Source organism: Odocoileus virginianus, unplaced genomic scaffold (assembly GCF_023699985.2).
Source record: "Odocoileus virginianus isolate 20LAN1187 ecotype Illinois unplaced genomic scaffold, Ovbor_1.2 Unplaced_Contig_44, whole genome shotgun sequence".
In the NCBI taxonomy this organism is placed as follows: Eukaryota; Metazoa; Chordata; class Mammalia; order Artiodactyla; family Cervidae; genus Odocoileus; species Odocoileus virginianus.
Window position 1 is genome coordinate 276,561 of NW_027224361.1, and position 19,064 is coordinate 295,624.

The following is a 19,064-nucleotide window of genomic DNA, read 5'->3' on the forward strand; positions in this document are numbered from 1 at the left end:
GCAGAGGGCCGGATGCACGGGGGAATCTGTGCTCTAGGAGCAGGGAGTGCAGTTGGAGGAACCACTGGAGGCCTTCCACAGGGGCCTCATGAACATTCTCACTCACTACCCTCTGCACCAGGATGTGCCGAGGTATGAACTGACCAGAAGCCCGGCCTGACATAAGCATACACTCTGACCAGGGTTGCAGCCACTAGCAGGGGACATCCAGCACCCCCACAGGAAGCAGCCCAGGATGCAGCTCACTCCCTGTGGGCCAGACCTGCAGGACATCAGACCTCTATCTCTAGCAACAGCCCCAGAAGCCCTACCCCGCAGTGACATCCCCCCAGGGCCCAGGCTTCATCAATACCCCATGGCTTCCTGGGTTTTGTCCTCGCCTCCCACTGAGGACCAGGCAGAGAAAGCTGGACAGGATGTGGCCCAGCCATCACACTGGGGCCCACATCTTGTCAGCCATCCAGCTTCCCCAGCCCTGCAGCCCCCATCAGGACCCCTGAGGACCGCTTTTTCCTATAGAGAAGCTTTCCACACACAGAAAATATTTTAAGCTGCTAATAGACATGATTGCATGCTAAAACTATTCAGTTGTGTCAAAGTCTTTGAGACATTATGGACTGTAACCCACCAATTTCCTCTGTCCATGGGACTCTCCAGGCAAGAATACTGGAGTGGGTGGCCATGCCCTCCTGCAGGGGATCTTCCCGACCCGGCATCGAGCCCGTATCTCTTGTGTCTCCTGCACCGGCAGGTGAGTTGTTCACCTCTACTGCCACCTGGGAAGCCCCAACCTGCTAATGTACACGTTGTAGACTGAGAATGCGTTGCTTGCACACAGTTAACAAGTCGTCCAAGCACACAGAGGAAAGCCACTGAGCCGCCACTCCCCTGCGGCCCAAGCCCCACCCGGCCAGCTGGCAGCGGCTCGGAAGAAACAGCCTCTGCTTTTCCCCTTAAAACGTCCCCAGTGCTTCAGGAGACACGGACCTCATCACAGCGGCTCAGGGTCACAGTGATGAACAGCCCCAGAGCATCCTGGGAGCTGGGTACAAACAGGGACAGAGATGAAGCTGGCGGAGCAGCCTGGGCAGGGGAGGCAGTCGCCAGCGGACATGAGGGGAGATGGGGCAAGGGGGCAGCCCCCGAGCAGCCTCGTGGGCAGGGAGGTCCTGCTTGACCGCAGCCCGCACACTCGAGGAGGACCTCGCATGGCTGGTCACACAGCCGGGGCTGCAGGCAACCCTGGAGGGCACCCACAACCCACACGAAGAAAGCCTGGCTTCCCTTGGAGCTGAGTGGATGCTCCCACCCCCAGGGGCAAGCAGCCTCTGGACAGATGATCCGCAGCCTCCCCAGGGCTCCCCGGGGCCCCTGGGCCTCGCGACCAGCTCACCTGCCGGCACCCCGCCTCCTCTTGTTGTGATTCCATGAGCCTTTGATTTCCTGAGAGGCATCAGTCCCCACTGAAGGGCCTCGAGGGGCTTCTGTTTCCTGGGTTAAACCTGGATGTGCACAACAAGAACGAAAAGTCCTTCCAGAGACAGAGCCTGAGGGTGAGACAGGCACCATGCTCTGTCCTGGGAGCAGCAACCATTGGGATCTGGGATGGTGGGTGTGAGAGCCGGTACCCGGCAGCCACAGGGCATCCGGATGCTCCTCCTCAGCCAGGGTGGAGGTGCAGAAAAGACGGTTCAGAGGGGTCGGGTCATGCAGACGCCTCTGCAACAGGTTGAGTCAAGAGTGAGCCAGGTCCCAGACATGGTGGGGACTCACCGCTGGGCTGAGGGACACCTGAAACGCTGACTCCTCTGCTGTGACATCCCAGTTGGGACCCGGCCGCCAGGAACGCCTCAAAGCCTCTCTCTGCTCTCAGAGCTGCAAGGCGGCTTTTTCTCAAAGCAGACCCAGACTTCACCATGCAGGTTCACAATGTTTCAACACTAAGTAAACAGCCAGCCTCACCAAATCTCTCAGGTAAAAGGGTTTGTCTAGAAAGAATGGGACCTTGAGAACCGGGCTGTGCACAGTGTGTGGATTTGATAACACCCAGGCCTTGTGGACCCACAGCCCATTGTCACCTGTCACCAGCCAGAGCAGCTTAGCCCAGCTGCCTGGGGACAGAAATGTCCTGCAGGGATTCCCAAGAGGGACTGAGCCTCCTCACCAAGCCCACAACAGCAGGGCACCAGGAGGGAGAGATCAGCACCCTCAGTGCCCTGGATCACATGGCGGTTTGTCTCCCCAGAAACCTGGCCGACAGGTGAGTGGACCCCGCGGGCCTGACCCGCGAAGCCCAGATGTCCTCAGGCCTTTTTCCAGACCCATCATTTGTGCTGAGCTGAGCAGAAGTTACAGTTTATGTGGTTCGTGAGCAGTGCAGGCGCCTGTGACTGCAGCTTGTGGGGCCAGTGACCGGCGACCAGGACTTTGACACAGATCCACGGCCCCTCCCCACAGTGTGGGCCGGGCCGGGGGCAGGCCCGAAGAGGCACAGCAGGCAGGCTGCCCACCGGCCTGGAGGAGGGCACCCTGCCCCCCACACACGGCGTGTCTGGGGTGGGGGCTGTGGGGGCTCCTGAAATTCCAGACCCCAGCCTAACGCTGAAGCCGTCAGACGGCACAGCCACACACTGTCCAGGGCGGCTGAGGAGCCCAGAGGGCTCAGGTGAGGGGCCTGGGCCCTGGGCTGCAGTGCGGCAACAGGCGCGATACCTGCAGACGGTGAAGACCCGTGACGCTGGGGTTGCCACACTGTCCCCTGGGTCCCAGGGCCTCTCTCACCCACCTCCACACACATACCCACACCAGGCACCTCAGATGCATCTGGACTCCCCCAGGCCCTCTGAGAGAGAAAACACCCAGAAGAAAAGGGAACTTCAGGAAGCAAGTCGTGCCACCAGGTTTCAATCCACTTTGCAAGTTTGCAGGACTGGGGGAAGGGAGTTCACACCTCTGGGGGCCAAGTCACAAGTGCTAGGGAGCGTGGTTGCAGACACAGCGCACAGACTCCAGGAGCCACATGTGTCTGGGGCCAGAGCAGGGAAGGGGCCCGGAGCCCCAGGCTGCAGGGAAGCCCCCTCCACGGCCCCCACCATGGGTGAGTCGGGGCTCCAAGGATGAGCGAACACAGGAATGAGAGCCCTGCAGGGAGACCGGCCTCGGGACCCCCGGAGGGGCTGGAGCAGCCGAGCCGGGCCCGGGGGAGGCAGCTGCCCCTGGTCACGGTGTGGGACGAGTGCAGGGACGGAACCCGGGGATGGAACCTGGGTAGAGTGCACTGCACCAAGAGCGCTGCTGCCCGGGGCTGGGGAGCTCGGGGGGGCTGCCAGGCCGTCGAGGAGCAGGACGGGCTGGGGGACAGGCGGGGAGGGCTGTGCATGACCAGGTGCTCTGGAGGCCGGGGCTGGGCGGGCAGGACGACAAGCCAGGATGGAAGGAGAGTCTGATGTGAGGACGCAGGGAAGGGAGAGGACCCCAGGGCAGTGAAGGCTCCTGGACAGGCCCGTGGAGCCGGCGTGGGTCCCAGGGCAAGGCCATGGGCGGTGGCTGTGGGTCCCGACTGGGCTGGGGCCGAGCACAGTGGCAGAGCCAGGCACAGGGCTGCAGGCTGGCCGTGCTCTGTGTCCACAGCGGGCAGCACAAGGCTGAGCCCACAGCCCCCAGGATGCAGCGGGCTGACCAGAGCATGGAGCCCGAGGACCAGGAGCGGGAGCTGGGCAGAGGGCAGGTGACCAAAAACTGGAGGCAGCAAGGGGCCAGAGGAGGGCGTGGGTGGAGGGACAGAGAAGAGCGGAGGGCAAGGGCAGGACCTCCACTGGGAGGGGCCCAGGTGGACAGAGCGCCTCCAGGGGAGAGCTTCCCGGAGGCCGCGGGGCACCTGGCAAGTCCAGGGAGGAGAGCTGAGCCCAGGAAATAAAGGAGTGAGGACTGGAGCTGGGCAGGAGTGAGGAGTCCTGGAAGGGCCAGAGGGGCAGGGGAGGCTGAGATGACAGCCCTAGGGACAGGGGACAGCAAGGCAGCAGGTGAGCAGGGGCTGGGAGGTCAGGGGGAGCCCCTGAGATCTGGGGGAGCAGGTACAGCTTGTCAGGGAGCAGGGGCTGGGAGGATGGGGAGAGCCCCTGGAGATTTGGGGGAGCAGGTACAGCTTGTGAGGGTGAGCAGGGGCTGGGAGAGCAGGGGGATGCCCTGGTGCTTTGGGGGAGCAGGTAGAGCTTCGGTGGGTGAGTATGGGCCTGGGAGGACAGGGGGAATTCCCAAAGGTTTGGGGGAGCAGGTAGAGCTTCTGAGGGTGAGCAGGGGGCTGGGAGGACAGGGGGTACCTCAAAAGCTTTAGGAGAGCAGGTAGAGCTTCGGTGGGTAAGCATGGGCCAGGAGGACAGGGGGAGCCCTGGATATTTGGGGGAGCAGGTACAGCTTGTGAGGGTGAGCAGGAGGCTGGGAGGACAGGGGGTGTCCCTGGCGCTTTGGAGGAGCAGGTACAGCTTTTGAGAGTGAGCAGGGCCTGGGAGGACAGGGGGAGCAGGTAGAGCTTCTGAGGGTGAGCAGGGGGCTGGGAGGACAGGGGGAAACCCCAAAGCTTTGAGGGAGTAGCTACAGCTTGTGAGGGTGAGCAGGGGCTGGGAGGGCAGCGGGATGCCCTGGTGCTTTGGGGGAGCAGGTACAGGTTATGAGGGTGAGCAGGAGGCTGGGAGGTCAGGGGTTGCCCTGGACATCTGGGGGAGCAGGTACAGCTTGTGAAGGTGAGCAGGGGCTGGGAGGACAGGGGGAGCCCCTGAAGATTTGGGGGAGCAGGTAGAGCTTCTGAGGGTGAGCAGGGGGCTGGGAGGACAGGGGGTAACCCCAAAGCTTTGGGGGAGCAGGTAGAGCTTCTGAGGGTGAGCAGGGGCTGGGAGGGCAGCGGGATGCCCTGGTGCTTTGGGGGAGCAGGTACAGGTTATGAGGGTGAGCAGGAGGCTGGGAGGTCAGGGGTTGCCCTGGACATCTGGGGGAGCAGGTACAGCTTGTGAAGGTGAGCAGGGGCTGGGAGGACAGGGGGAGCCCCTGGAGATTTGGGGGAGCAGGTACAGCTTGTGAGGGTGAGCAGGGGCTGGGAGGACAGGGGGCAGCCCCTGGGGCTTTGGGGGAGCAGGTACAGCTTGTGAGGGTGAGCAGGGGCTGGGAGGACAGGGGGCAGCCCCTGGGGCTTTGGGGGAACAGGTACAGCTTGTGAGGGTGAGCAGGGGCTGGGAGGACAGGGGGAGCCCCTGGAGATCTGGGGGAGCAGGTACAGCTTGTGAGGGTGAGCAGGGAGCTGGGAGGACAGGGGGAGCCCCTGAAGATTTGGGGGAGCAGGTAGAGCTTCTGAGGGTGAGCAGGGGGCTGGGAGGACAGGGGGTAACCCCAAAGCTTTGGGGGAGCAGGTACAGCTTGTGAGGGTGAGCAGGGGCTGGGAGGGCAGCGGGATGCCCTGGTGCTTTGGGGGAGCAGGTACAGGTTATGAGGGTGAGCAGGAGGCTGGGAGGTCAGGGGTTGCCCTGGACATCTGGGGGAGCAGGTACAGCTTGTGAAGGTGAGCAGGGGCTGGGAGGACAGGGGGAGCCCCTGGAGATCTGGGGGAGCAGGTACAGCTTGTGAGGGTGAGCAGGGGCTGGGAGGACAGGGGGAGCCCCTGGAGATCTGGGGGAGCAGGTACAGCTTGTGAGGGTGAGCAGAGGCTGGGAGGGCAGGGGGATGCCCTGGTGCTTTGGGGGAGCAGGTACAGGTTATGAGGGTGAGCAGGAGGCTGGGAGGACAGGGGGTACCTCAAGAGCTTTAGGAGAGCAGGTAGAGCTTCGGTGTGTAAGCATGGGCCAGGAGGACAGGGGGAGCCCTGGATATTTGGGGGAGCAGGTACAGCTTGTGAGGGTGAGCAGGAGGCTGGGAGGGCAGGGGGTGTCCCTGGCACTTTGGAGGAGCAGGTACAGCTTTTGAGAGTGAGCAGGGCCTGGGAGGACAGGGGGAGCAGGTAGAGCTTCTGAGGGTGAGCAGGGGGCTGGGAGGACAGGGAGAAACCCCAAAGCTTTGGGGGAGCAGGTACAGCTTGTGAGGGTTAGCAGGGGGCCGAGAGGACAGGAGGAGCCCCTGAAGGTTTGGGGGAGCAGGTAGAGCTTCTGAGGGTGAGCAGGGGGCTGGGAGGACAGGGGGATGCCCTGGTGCTCTGGGGGAGCAGGTACAGGTTATGAGGGTGAGCAGGAGGCTGGGAGGGCAGGGGTGGCCCTGGAGATCTGGGGGAACAGGTACAGCTTGTGAGGGTGAGCAGGGGCTGGGAGGGCAGGAGGATGCCCTGGAGATCTGGGGGAGCAGGTACAGCTTGTGAGGCTGAGCAGGGAGCTGGGAGGACAGGGGGAGCCCCTGAATATTTGGGGGAGCAGGTAGAGCTTCTGAGGGTGAGCAGGGCCTGGGAGGACAGGAGGAGCCCCTGGAGATTTGGGGGTGCGGGCGCAGCTTGTGAGGGTGAGCAGGGCCTGGGAGGACAGGGAGGGCAACTGGAGATCTTGGGGAGCAGGTACAGCTTATGAGGGTGATCAGGAGCTGGGAGGACAGGAGGAGCCCCTGAAGATTTGGGGGAACAGGTAGAGCTTCTAAGGGTGAGCAGAGGGCTGGGAGAATAGGGAGCAACCCCAAAGCTTTGGGGGAGCAGGTACAGCTTGTGAGGGTGAGCAAGGGCCCAGGAGGACAGGGGCTTCCCCTGGTGCTTTGGGGGAGCAGGTAGAACTTTTGGGGGTGAACAGGCACCTGGGAGGGCCAAGAGAGGAAACAGAGCTTTGGGGGATCAGGTAGAGCTTGCAGGCATGAACAGAGGGCTGGGAGGGCAGGGGGAGTTCCCTGGTGCTTTGGGAGCAGGTGGAGCTTGTGGGTGTGAGCAGGGGGCTGAGAGGACAGGAGGAGCCCCCCAGAACTTTGGGGGATCAGGTAGAGATTGCAGGGGTGAGCAGGGGCCTGGGAGCGCAGGGGGATGCATGGAGCTCAGGCAGCAGGTAGAGCTTCTGGGGGTGAAAGGGGCAGGGAGGGCAGGGGACTCTCTAGGGTGTCTCAGGGGGAAGGTGGGATTGAGCAGGTGAGCCGGGCTCTGGGAATGAGTGGCTGGCTGATGAGTGCTGAGGTCGGAGGCAGAGGATCTGAGCTGAAGGGAGCCCTTTTGGTGGAGGGTCAGTGAGACAGCACAGCCAAGTGCAGAGGGGCCTGAAGGATGCTCTGGCCTGAAGTGGGAGGGCTTCCCCGATGAGAGCAGGTGGCCCCCATTCATAGGCCCAGGGTTCCCATTGTGTTGCAGCCATCTCTGGGGACTCAGGACGGATGGGGGTCAGCCAAGGTAAGGGGCAGCTGCCAAGACAGTGGGCAAGGCTGGGAGTACATGAGGCTCTTCCTCGAGGTCTCAGATGAGGCTGCAGGCCTGGGCGGAGCTAACCGGGGTCAAGGGACAGCCCAGTCAGACAGGCTGCAGGCCCGCAGAGCCACTCGCTGCTGGAGGTGCAGGCAGAACCCCCGCAAGGCCCCACAGTGCTGAGCGCAGGGTGCACCCAGCAAGGTCAGGGCCGGGAGGGGGTGGCAAGGAGGAGCTGGGTGGCCAGGAGCAGGGGCAGGGGCCGGGGAGCCCATCAGGGGAACCAGCTGAGGGATGGGGCCAGAGACACACCTTTGGGAGCCTGGCTGGACCAGGGTTGGGGGAGGACAGTCAAGGAGGAGACCTCAGGGACAGGGTCCAGGACCGGGGCGGGGACCTGAGCCCGGAGCGCCTGTGCGCGGAGCTGGCACAGAAGCCACGGGCCTGCAGGGCTGAGGCCGGGCTGGATGGGGGCCGAGGGCAGAGCAGGGTGGGCTGGATGGGCTCCTCCAGGCTGGGGGAGCAGGGGGCACGGGTCAGGCCAGGCACCCACCGGAGGGGAGCGGCCTCGGGGCTCTGATCCAGGAGCCCACATTCACCGAGCCCAGCTGTGTCCAGACACCCCAGCTGCCGCGCACAGAGCAGGGTGGCCAGACCACGCCGGCCGGTCGTCAGACTCTGGAAGCACATGGTGGCTGGTCTCAGCCGTGCCCCAGGCCTGGGCACCTGAGGTCCTGCCGGACCCAGCATTCACCCAGCCTCCTCTCTCACAGCCTCCACCACAGCCCCGAAAGTCTACCCTCTGGCCTCCAGCTGCGGGGACACGTCCAGCTCCACCGTGACCCTGGGCTGCCTGGTCTCCAGTTACATGCCCGAGCCAGTGACCGTGACCTGGAACTCAGGTGCCCTGACCAGCGGTGTGCGCACCTTCCCGGCTGTCCGGCAGTCCTCCGGGCTCTACTCTCTCAGCAGCATCGTGACCGTGCCCGCCAGCACCTCAGGATCCCAGACCTTCACCTGCAACGTAGCCCACCCGGCCAGCAGCACCAAGGTGGACAAGCCTGTCATTGCAAGGCCTCCAGTCCCGAAGACAACACCAGAGCCAATTACCCATCCTGTAAAAACCACACCCTACGGTATGTGAACCCAACACTCCTGCCTGCAGGGACCCCACCCCAGGGATGATGTGAGCCAGGCCCAGAGTGTCAGGGGAGGCCTGTCTGTCTTCCTCTCCTGAAGGGCTCTCAGGCTTGGGGAGGGGGTCCCCTGGAGTTCCCATGATGTCCAGGCTGCTGCAGGCGGGACGACGCCCACAGCCTTGGCCCCACAGAGGCGGGCCCTGGGCTCAGACCTGCCAAAACCTGTCCCTGCCCTAAGCCCAGCCCCTGGCTTCCTGCCCCTGGTAATCCCGTCTGCTCTCTCTGCAGATTGCAAATGCAAACAGGAACCCTGCCAGTGTTCCAAGTGCCCAGGTAAGTCAGCCGGCTTCGTCCTCTGTCGGACAGTGGCGGACAGCACCCAGGGGCAGCCGGGTGGAGAAGGCGTGCCCAGAGGAGGTCTTCCACATGCAGAACTCTGACCATGCCTTCTTGCCAGCCACAGAACCTCTGGGAGGACCGTCTGTCTTCATCTTCCCCCCGAAACCCAAGGACACCCTCACAATCTCTGGAACACCCGAGGTCACGTGTGTGGTGGTGGACGTGGGCCAGGATGACCCCGAGGTCAAGTTCTCCTGGTTCGTGGATGACGTGGAGGTGCACACGGCCAGGACAAAGCCGAAGGAGGAGCAGTTCAACAGCACCTACCGTGTGGTCAGCGCCCTGCCCATCCAGCACCAGGACTGGCTGCGGGGAAAAGAGTTCAAGTGCAAGGTCAACAACAAAGGCCTCCCGGCCCCCATCATGAGGACCATCTCCAGGAGCAAAGGTGGGCCAGGTGGACCGGCCTAGGAGGGTCCTGTGGGCCAATCAGAGTGACCGCTGTGCTAACAGCCTTTCCTGTCCCCACAGGGCAGGCCCTGGAGCCGCAGGTGTACGTCCTGGCCCCACCCCGGGAAGAGCTCAGCAAAAGCACGGTCAGCCTCACCTGCCTGATCACTGGCTTCTACCCAGAGGAGATAGACGTGGAGTGGCAGAGAGATGGGCAGCCTGAGTCAGAGGACAAGTACGGCACGACCCCACCCCAGCTGGACGCCGACGGCTCCTACTTCCTGTACAGCAGGCTCAGGGTGAACAAGAGCAGCTGGCTAGAAGGAGACAGCTACACGTGTGCAGTGATGCATGAGGCTTTACGGAATCACTACAAAGAGAAGTTCATCTCGAGGTCTCCGGGTAAATGAGCCACACGCCACCGACCTAGCGAACGTTCCCTCACCCACCCCACCCCCCGGGCTCCAGGTCCAGTCAGGACCCCCAGCCCCTCCCTGTGTGCATTCCTCCTGGGCCGCCATGAATAAAGCACCCAGCACCGCCCTGGGACCCTGCAACGCTGTGCTGGTTCTTTCCGAGGCAGAGCCCTGGTGACTGCCAGGCCTGCGGGGGGTGGCTGGGCCGACTCTGGGCCACTTTGTTCACCATTTTGGGGGGATCTGACTCCCAACCCCCAAGGCCAGACACACACCGAGTGGGTCCAGCAGGCCACCTGGGGGCTGCCCGAGGCCGCGGAGGGGCTTGGCCAGAGGCGCAGCTCCATGGCCCCCTCCAGCCACCACCTGCCGGGCCGGACTCTGGACAGGAATGGGGGAAGCCCCCGAGACCCTCAGGGATTGAGGCCCAATGCTTCCCGCCTCTGCTTCAGCCCACGCTGTGGGGCAGGGCCGCATCCTTGTCCCCAGGCCCCTGTCCCTGGGTGTCCAGCGTCCATGTGTCCACTCTGGACCTGCCTGGGAGCCAGGCGTGCCCGGGGGTGGCCCTGCATCACCTCGGGCTCCCGAGGTCAGACCTCACTCTCCCCCATCCAGGAGGCTCTCCCTGCCCGGGGCCAGGCCTGTGCGCTCACGGGGATGTCATCCCTGTGCCTGAAAGGGGCCCCGGCCGGAGCCCTGAACGTCCAGGGCAGGGACCTACCTGCTCCCTGCGGCCTCTGAGCCCAGAGCCCCGCACACACACAAGACAGCCCACACCCAGCCTCCTCCACACACACTCAGGTGCCCACCTGAGCACAGTTCACCCCCGTCACACACCCACGACCCCTGCACACACTCAGGTCTCACACTCAGGTATCCATGGGGCGAACCCCCAGGCCCAGACCCAGAGCTGGTTCTCGCGAGCCCTCACAGTGGACACCAGCTGGTCCCCACCCTCCAGCGCCCATGGGCTTCTCAGCAGCCCTTCCCCACACTGACCACACTGACCAGATCAGACATCCGTCCCTCGCCTCCCCTGGGGCACCCACGCCCCTCCCTCGCAGGCTGAGATCCCCCCTCAGCCCCTCAGCCCGGCACCCTCACCCTCGGGCACCGGGACACAGCCCGGCGCTGTCTGCCCTCCCTCCCCAGGGCCAGGGCCCAGGCACATGTGCTCTGCTGACCCTCCTGGCTCCAGGCCTGGCCCCCAGGGCAGAGAAGGCCGGGAACTGAGCCTCTGTCCTGCGGGGAGGTGGGATCTGGGCCCCAGGTCAGGGCGCAGCTCAGGATGGGAGCAGGACCCCACAGGCCAGGCCCAGACAGCGGCCAGGGCTGGAGGGGTGGGGGCTGGGGCTGGGGCCCAGAGACTGACCTCAGGTGACCCCTGCCCAGCCCACCTTCCCCCCAGAGGGAGCCCTGCCCCGAGGCCCCGATGACCCTGCCCAGCCCCCCGTGGGCAGAGACAGCACTGACCACCCCTCCCTGTGCAGACCTGCGCCTGGAGGAGGAGAGCTGTGCGGACGACCTGGATGGGGAGCTGGACGGGCTCTGGATGACCATCTCCATCTTCATCACGCTCTTCCTGCTCAGCGTCTGCTACAGCGCCACCGTGACCCTCTTCAAGGTGGGGGGACACCCCACTGGGCCCTCGGGCCCCCGTCTGTCCCCAGGGTCCCCTCAATGTCCCTCCCCGTCCCTCACTGCCCCCCATTGTCCACTCACTTCGCTTCACTGTCCACTCACTTTCCTGTCTCTCACTGCCCCCTGTTCCCCCACTTTCCCCCACTGTCCCGTCACTGTCCCTCACTGGCCACTCACTGTCTACTCATGCCTCTGGGGGAGGCCCACGTGGGGTCCAGTCTCTGCTCATACTGTCCCCACCCCCCCAGGTGAAGTGGATCTTCTCCTCAGCAGTGGAGCTAAAGAGGACGATCATCCCCGACTACAGAAACATGATTGGACAGGGCGCCTAGAGCTCCTGTGAGCAGAGTCCAGGGTCACCCCAGACCAACTGGGCAGTGTCCATTATTCTGAGCCTCAACCTGCACCAGGCCTGCTCCTTCGCGCTCTGACCCAGCAACCTCTGACCTCTCGGCCAGACTCACCTGCATTTCCACTCTTACCTTGTGGCCATGACAACCTGGCCCGCCCACCCAAGACCCGAGTGGACACCAGGTGGTGACCCAACCTGAGCTGATGGACACTGAGGGCCTCTGGGAAGCCTGAAAGACACCAATGGGCTGCGAGTCCCCCACCAGGAACATACAGGTTGGAGTTAAGTTCTGCCTGGAGAAGTAGGAGGCTAGATCCAGGGCTGTCTGCACAGGGCACCCCCACCATGCATCTTGTCCAGGCCAGAATCCAGACCAAAGGTCCCTGGGGGAAGCCCCTGTGTCAGATCCTTGGGAACAGATGTCCTGCAGGGACCCAGCCTCCCAGCAGGGAAACTCCTGGGAGGACCATTAATGGTTACTCAGGTCACCTCCACTGAGGATGCTGCTGCGAGCAGGGCCTGGGCCCACGGCTACTGCAGGAGCCCTGGCGGGGGAAGGGGTGATGTCCAGCCAGACAGACCACCTGGAGAGGGGCCTGGTGACTGGTCCCCAGTGCACAGAGCTGGAGGGGCTCCCAGAATATAGGACGGCAGGGCAGCCAGTCCATCCTGCGGCCAACAGCCTGACACGTCCCGCAAGAGCTCAGCCTGCACCTAGGGCGGGCATGAGAGGTGAGACCAGAGACCCACAAAGGCCCAGTCCCAGGGCCCAGAGCCCTGCCTCGCCTCCCAGTACAGACTCTCCCGTCATTGCAGAAACGTGCATGGGTGTCTCTGGATGGGAGGCGCTGCCCCTAGGGCTGGAAGGAAGGACCACAGTCTCGGAGCTTGGGAAGTTTTTCTGTATAATGTGGGGGCCTATTCATTCTCTTTGCTGTCTCTTTATCTCTTTAATGACAATAAAGCAACTTTACTTCACCTAGCTCACTGGCCAGTCTCCATATGTTGACATATCTCCTTGCCTCGTGGAGTCCACAGCCTGGTCAGTGAGAAGGACCTCAGAAGGGGCGCTGGGGACACTGCACTCAGCCTGGACTGCACAGAGGTGATGGCTGTGTCACAGAAAATGCGGGATGGGGCCCAGGGCTCCAGAGAGGGACCAGGAAGGGTGGTCACCCGCATGTGATGAGGCCACTGTGTCCGGCGGCCAGCCTGGGTGCAGAATGGAGTCAGGACTTTGTCCTCACAGACACCGGGGACTGAGGAGACTGGACACTCCCCAAGGGCAGAGGAAGATCCTGCTCAGGGACAGCTCCAAGAAGGGGGCCAGGGCCTGGGTGGGTGCTGGCCATGCTGGGCTCTCTCCGGACGGCATTTTGGGGAAGCTGGGTCATCGTGGGCACTTGCCTTGTCAGCTGGGGGCTATGCTAGTGTTTGTTCAAGACTTTCAGGGGGAAGGGAGGCCCTGCCGCTGGACAACCACTGAGGCCCAGCAGGACCGGCTCCAGACAGGGAGCTGTCATCATGTCAGCATGGCCACATCGCCCCAAGGCCCTCAGAGGTGCTGGTCCAGGTTTCTGTGGGTAGAGAGACAGACAGAGGACTTCACGCATCATTCAGAGGACCAGGCGTAAAACTGGGTGCTGGGAGGGGGCCAGCAGGATGGCCATGGGGTGGACACCATGGTCCAGGAGACCATCTGGCCCTGGGGGACCCAGTCAGGCAGTGTGAGCATGGGGTTCCCTCTGTCTGATGGCTCTTTGCGGCTCCCCAACACTCTGCTTTTCCCACACACTAACCATCTAATCAAGACGCTGACCATCCAATCAGCCGTCCAGCCTGCCCAACCCTGGGCTCTGCCCCTCACGTCCTTCTCTCAGACCAACAAATAACCTCTAGCCGGCCTGTTGTAGCCATGCATTCCAGGAAACAAACTCACTCAGAAGGACAATGCAGATAGTGGAGTGCAGTTTATTACACCGGCGGGCCCAAGGCAGAGTCTCCTCTTAGCCAAGGACCCCGACCAGTTTTTGTGAAAACCTTATATACCCTAAGTGTACGTGCACAAACCTACCTCCCCAAATTCCCTGAAACTAGTCTGAACAAAGGAAAAAGAAAGATACAATCAAAGTTAACCTGTGATTCATATGCCTTAAGCCTAGGTAGTTAACAGTGGACAATTATCAATAGGCCTGTGGTCATACCCCAATAAGCATAATAGAATGTATGATTCTATTCAGTTACACAGATAATTAGGGTATTCTTTTAGGCGATGGAGAGTCTAGGTACAAGCCCTGGGGCTCTTCCCGGGGGCCTGGTTTTCCAGTTGGTATGTCATTTCCATAGATACTGGGCATATAGCTCAAAGTCCACAGTCTGGCCCAAGATGGAGTCCTGCTTTCAAGATGGAGCCTGTTCTGTTTCCTCCTTCAGGCCCAGCCCTCAGGAAGGCCGGGGTGGTCAAAGGGAGGACTGTCCACAGGCCTTCTAACTGAACACAGCTCCAGCCTGGCCATATTCAGTTCCTAGGAGCACTTCTTTGTTCTTGCTTACAAGTTGTTCAACATGGGAGGAACCTCTTCTACACCAGAAGAAACACTTCCGGGAGGTGTCCATAAGCCAATCCTGTGAGAAGCCCACACACAACTAGAAAAGACCTGCTCAGCAATGAAGACCCAGCTCAGCCAAAAATAAATAAATAAAAACATAGTTTTTAAAAGAGGACTGGAAGCTTTTTAATTTAGATGGTGTAAGAAATTGTCAGGTGAGTGTAATCTTGGTTCTGTCTCGTCTCAACAAAAATTTGAAGCAATGGACATTAAAGCCCTCGGCACATCACAGCTCTCAGACAGACCATGTTATAGCTCTCGGGTCTTGGACAGACCGTGTTATAGCTCTTAGACAGATCAGTGTTACAGCTCCATGTTACAGCTCAGTTTTATTTAGAAAATAGCAGGAAAATACATCCTCGAGGTGTGAGGGCATGCCGACCCAAAGACGTGAAAGGAACAGAGAGCCCCAGCCCTTTGGCTCCTCTTTTTATATGTTTTTTCCTCCCCCCTGGGCCTGCCCTATGTAAACTGGGCTAGCCAGGAGTGCTGTTTGTTCTACCTGAGGTCCTCACTCTGGTCCTTGGACTTTCCTTTGTTCTATTTTCAGGCTTTTCCCTTCCTTGTCTTTTAGCCACTGCCATTCTGGACTCCTGTTTCCTATTCTAACTACCTAACAAAATAAGTTTTAGAAAACGCAGAGGAACCAGAGATCAAATTGCCAACATCCGCTGGATCATCGAAAAAGCAAGAGAGTTCCAGAAAAACATCTATTTCTGCTTTATTGACTATGCCAAAGCCTTTGACTGTGTGGATCACAATAAACTGTGGAAAATTCTGAAAGAGATGGGAATACCAGACCACCTGACCTGCCTCTTGAGAAATCTGTATGCAGGTCAAGAAGCAACAGTTAGAACTGGACATGGAACAACAGACTGATTCCAAGTAGGAAAAGGAGTATGTCAAGCCTGTATATTGTCACTCTGCTTATTTAACTTATATGCAGAGTACATCATGAAAAGCGCTGGGCGGGATGAAGCACAAGCTGGAATCAAGATTGCTGGGAGAAATATCAATAACCTCAGATATGCAGATGAAACCACCCTTGTGGCAGAAAGTGAAGAAGAACTAAAGAGCCTCTTGATGAAAGTGAAAGAGGAGAGAGAATAAGTTGGCTTAAAGCTCAACATTCAGAAAACTAAGTTCATGGCATCTGGTCCCATCACTTCATGGCAAATAAATGGGGAAACAGCAGAAACGGTGGCTGACTTTATTTTGAGGGGGCTCCAAACTCACTGCAGATGGTGATTGCAGCCATGAAATTAAAAGACACTTACTCCTTGGAAGGAAAGTTATGACCAAAACTTAGACAGCATATTAAAAAGCAGAGACATTACTTTGCCAACAAAAGTCCGTCTAGTCAAGGCTATGGTTTTTCCAGTGGTCATGTATGGGTGTGAGAGTTGGACTATAAAGAAAGCTGAGCACCGAAGAATTGATGCTTTTGAACTGTGATGTTGGAAAAGACTCTTGAGAGTCCTTTGGACTGCAAGGAGATCCAACCAGTCCATCCTAAAGGAGATCAGTCCTGGGTGTTCATTGGAAGGACTGATGTTGAAGCTGAAACTCCAATACTTTGGCCACCTGATGCAAAGAACTGATTCATTTGAAAAGACCCTGGTGCTGGGAAAAATTGAGACCAAGCCTCACCTACTTTACACCCCTAATTCTCCATCTTTCACTGAGCAACTGATACCGAGTCCAAGCTTGATATTCTCACTGCACAAGCCCATAAATCCGAGAATGACTTTATTCAGAGAGCTGGCATACCAGAGAAGATGTCAGGCTAAGCTAATGTCTCAAAATAACCATCTCATAGGGGTGTTGATGCCCGGTTCTTTCACAGAACAAGGGTGTGGAGGTGAGGAAGCAGAGTACACATCAGTTCAGTCACTCAGTCATGTCCAACTCTGTGATCCCATGGACTGCAGCATGCCAGGCCTCCCTGTCCATCACCAACTCCCGGAGCCTACTCAAACTCATGTCCATTGAGTCGGTGATGCCATCCAACCATCTCATCCTCTGTTGTCCCCTTGTCCTGCCTTCACTCTTTCACAGAATCAGGGTCCTTCCCAATGAGTCAGTTCTTCGCGTCAGGTGGCCAAAGTTGAGAGGGTAACAGGTAGGAAAGCCAGGGGTCTCCAAACAGAGGAAATAGGTTGGAAGTGTCAGACATTTTTTATCTCTATCTTAAGTGTCAGGAGGAAACAAACTAGTGTTATTTTTTTTTCCCCTTCTCTATACAAATTTAAAAAGAGATTTCTCTTAAAATTCTGTGTTGCCATAATGACACCTGGTTCCACCTGAACTTAACTTTTCTCAAACCTTGAGCTAACCAATGCATTTTTCTTATGGAAATGTTTTTTTTTTTAGCTATGTTAATGTGCTGTGTATTTATCCCAGACTCTGTCTTCAAGTCGGTCCCACCTAAAGGCTCAGAACCGACTTGACAAACCAGTATGTTATACTCATACATTGTTCTCCTAATCTATGTTAATGAAACTATATATTTGTATGGAAATCTGCCTTTCTTCAAGATTCATGTCAATCGTTTTATGGCCTGGGATGACTCACCTGGTGCCAATGTTATCTCAAAATGCATGTTGTGGGTGAGGGGCCTGGTGCCATTCTCTGAGTTTTGAGACATTTCCTTTCTTTAATTAGCAGACTGCTAGTAGCTATATAGCATCCAGGTAAAGACTAGCAGGGGGCACTCTTTCTGCCCTCTTCTGGTGTCTATGTCAAAAACTGTATCTAACTCTTTTATACTTTAATAAAACTTTATTACACAAAAGCTCTGAGCAATCAAGCCTCGTCTCTGGCCCCAGATTGAATTCTTCTCCTCTGGAGGCCAAGAATCCCAGCATCTTTCATGGTTCAGCAACAACCTTTCAAAGTATTGGAGCTTCAGCTTCAACATCAATCTTCCAATGAATATTCAGGACTGATTTCCTTTAGGATTGACTGATTTGATCTCCTTGCAGTCCAAGGGACTCTCAAGAGTCTTCTCCAACACCACAGTTCAAAAGCATCAATTCTTCGGTGCTCAGCTTTCTTTATGGTCCTCTCACATCCATACATGACTACTGGAAAACCACAGTTTTGACTATGTGGACCTTTGTTGGCAAAGTAATATCTCTGCTTTTTAATACACTGTCTAGGTTTGTCATAGCTTTTCTTTCAAGGAGCAGGTGTCTTTTAATTTCATGGCTGCAGTACCATCTGCAATAGTTTTGGAGCCCAAGAAAATAAAGTCTGTCACTGCTTCCCCATCTATTTGCACAGTAAAAAGAGCACAAATATCTCCTAGAATGGCCAGCCTCAAGGAGGGGGTTTGTTATTTCCTTCCTTCCTTTACCACCCACAGGTGGACAGGTCAGGACATCTCCCTGACCACAGGCACTTTGGTTTAACACTCAGGCGTGGGATGGGGTTCCCAGTGCTGTTTTAAGTTGCTTCAGTCATGATTAATTCTTTGTGACTATTAGGTAGTTAGAATAGGAAAAAGGAGTCCAGAATGGCGGTGGCTAAAAACAACAAGGGAAAAGCCCATGAAAATAGAACAAAGGAAGGTCTGAGGACCTCGGGGAGAACAAACAGCATCGTGGCTAGCCCTGTTTATAAAGGGCAGGCCTGAGGGATGAAAAAACATATAAAAAGAGGAGCCAAAGGGCCAGGGATCTCTCTCCCACGCGCGCGCATGCTCTCTGTCTCTCTTTCTCCCTCTTTCTCTCTCTTTTCTTAACATCTTTTGGGTTGGCATGCCCTCACGCCTCAAGGATGTATTTTCCTTTATTTTCTAAATAAAACTGAGCTGTAACATGGAGCTGTAACACTGATCTGTCTAAGAGCTATAACACGGTCTGTCAGAGAACCTAGAACTATAACACGGTCTGTCCAAGAGCTGTGATGTGCCGACGGCTTTAATATCCGTTGCTTCAAATTTTTGTTGTGATGAGACAGAACCGAGGAAATTACACACTCCCCTGACATGACACTATGGATTGTAGCCCACCAGACTCCTCTGTCCATGGGATTCTATAGGCAAGAATACTGGAGTGGGTTGCATTTCCTCCTCCAGAGGATCTTCCTGACCCAGGGATGAAACCCATGTCTCTTATACCTCCTTCATTGGCAGGGGGGTTCCTTACCACTAGCACCACCTGGGCAACCCAGGGTTCCCCAAGGAAGACCATGTGTGGACAGTATCATTTTAGTGAACAGAAGCAACAGGAAGCAAAAGTCAAAGAAACAGATCCAACCTAGAGTCAGTTCTTCCCTGTAACACAATCCCAAAGCCCACCTCCCCGTGCCCCTCTGTACCTGCCCTTTCCCCAGGATGAAAAAGGAGGCCCCACTAGGCTAATGTGTACTGGGGCTTCCCATCACTCAGCCTCAGAAAGAATGAGCCCTCTGGGGATGTGGCAGATGGTGAAGGTGCAGAGGGCACAGGCTCTTCTCCCTCACTATTTAGCCCAATGAAGACAAACTGTGCCAAATGTCTGAAGACCCTAGTAGGTTCACTGAAGGATTTCAAGCCCTGATTGAACAGGAAGGATGTCCAAATAGCACTATCTACCTATCTGCCCAAGAGGAGGGGCAAAGGGTTTGGACAGCAGCCCAGGGGCACACTGACCAGCTCACCAGGGACCAACCCAACGTTCATAACGGTGGTAAGAGTACAATCCCACATTTGGAGCCTGTTTGAGATATAATTCCTGGGGGTGGGGGAGAGGGGGAAAAAGAGCAGGAACCACAGGTCCAATTCCAATCAAA

General features: G+C 58.0%; 1 gene segment (V, D, J or C); it reads left to right on the top strand.

Annotated features, from left to right (window-relative positions):
- The first annotated feature begins 3,073 nt into the window (after positions 1 to 3,073).
- Positions 3,074 to 12,661, top strand: LOC110139671 (immunoglobulin heavy constant gamma 1-like). The segment is given in 7 exon segments: positions 3,074 to 3,097; positions 8,116 to 8,478; positions 8,770 to 8,814; positions 8,939 to 9,268; positions 9,352 to 9,672; positions 11,177 to 11,310; positions 11,576 to 12,661. Coding segments are annotated over 7 exon segments (1,281 nt in total).
- Positions 12,662 to 19,064: the final 6,403 nt, after the last annotated feature.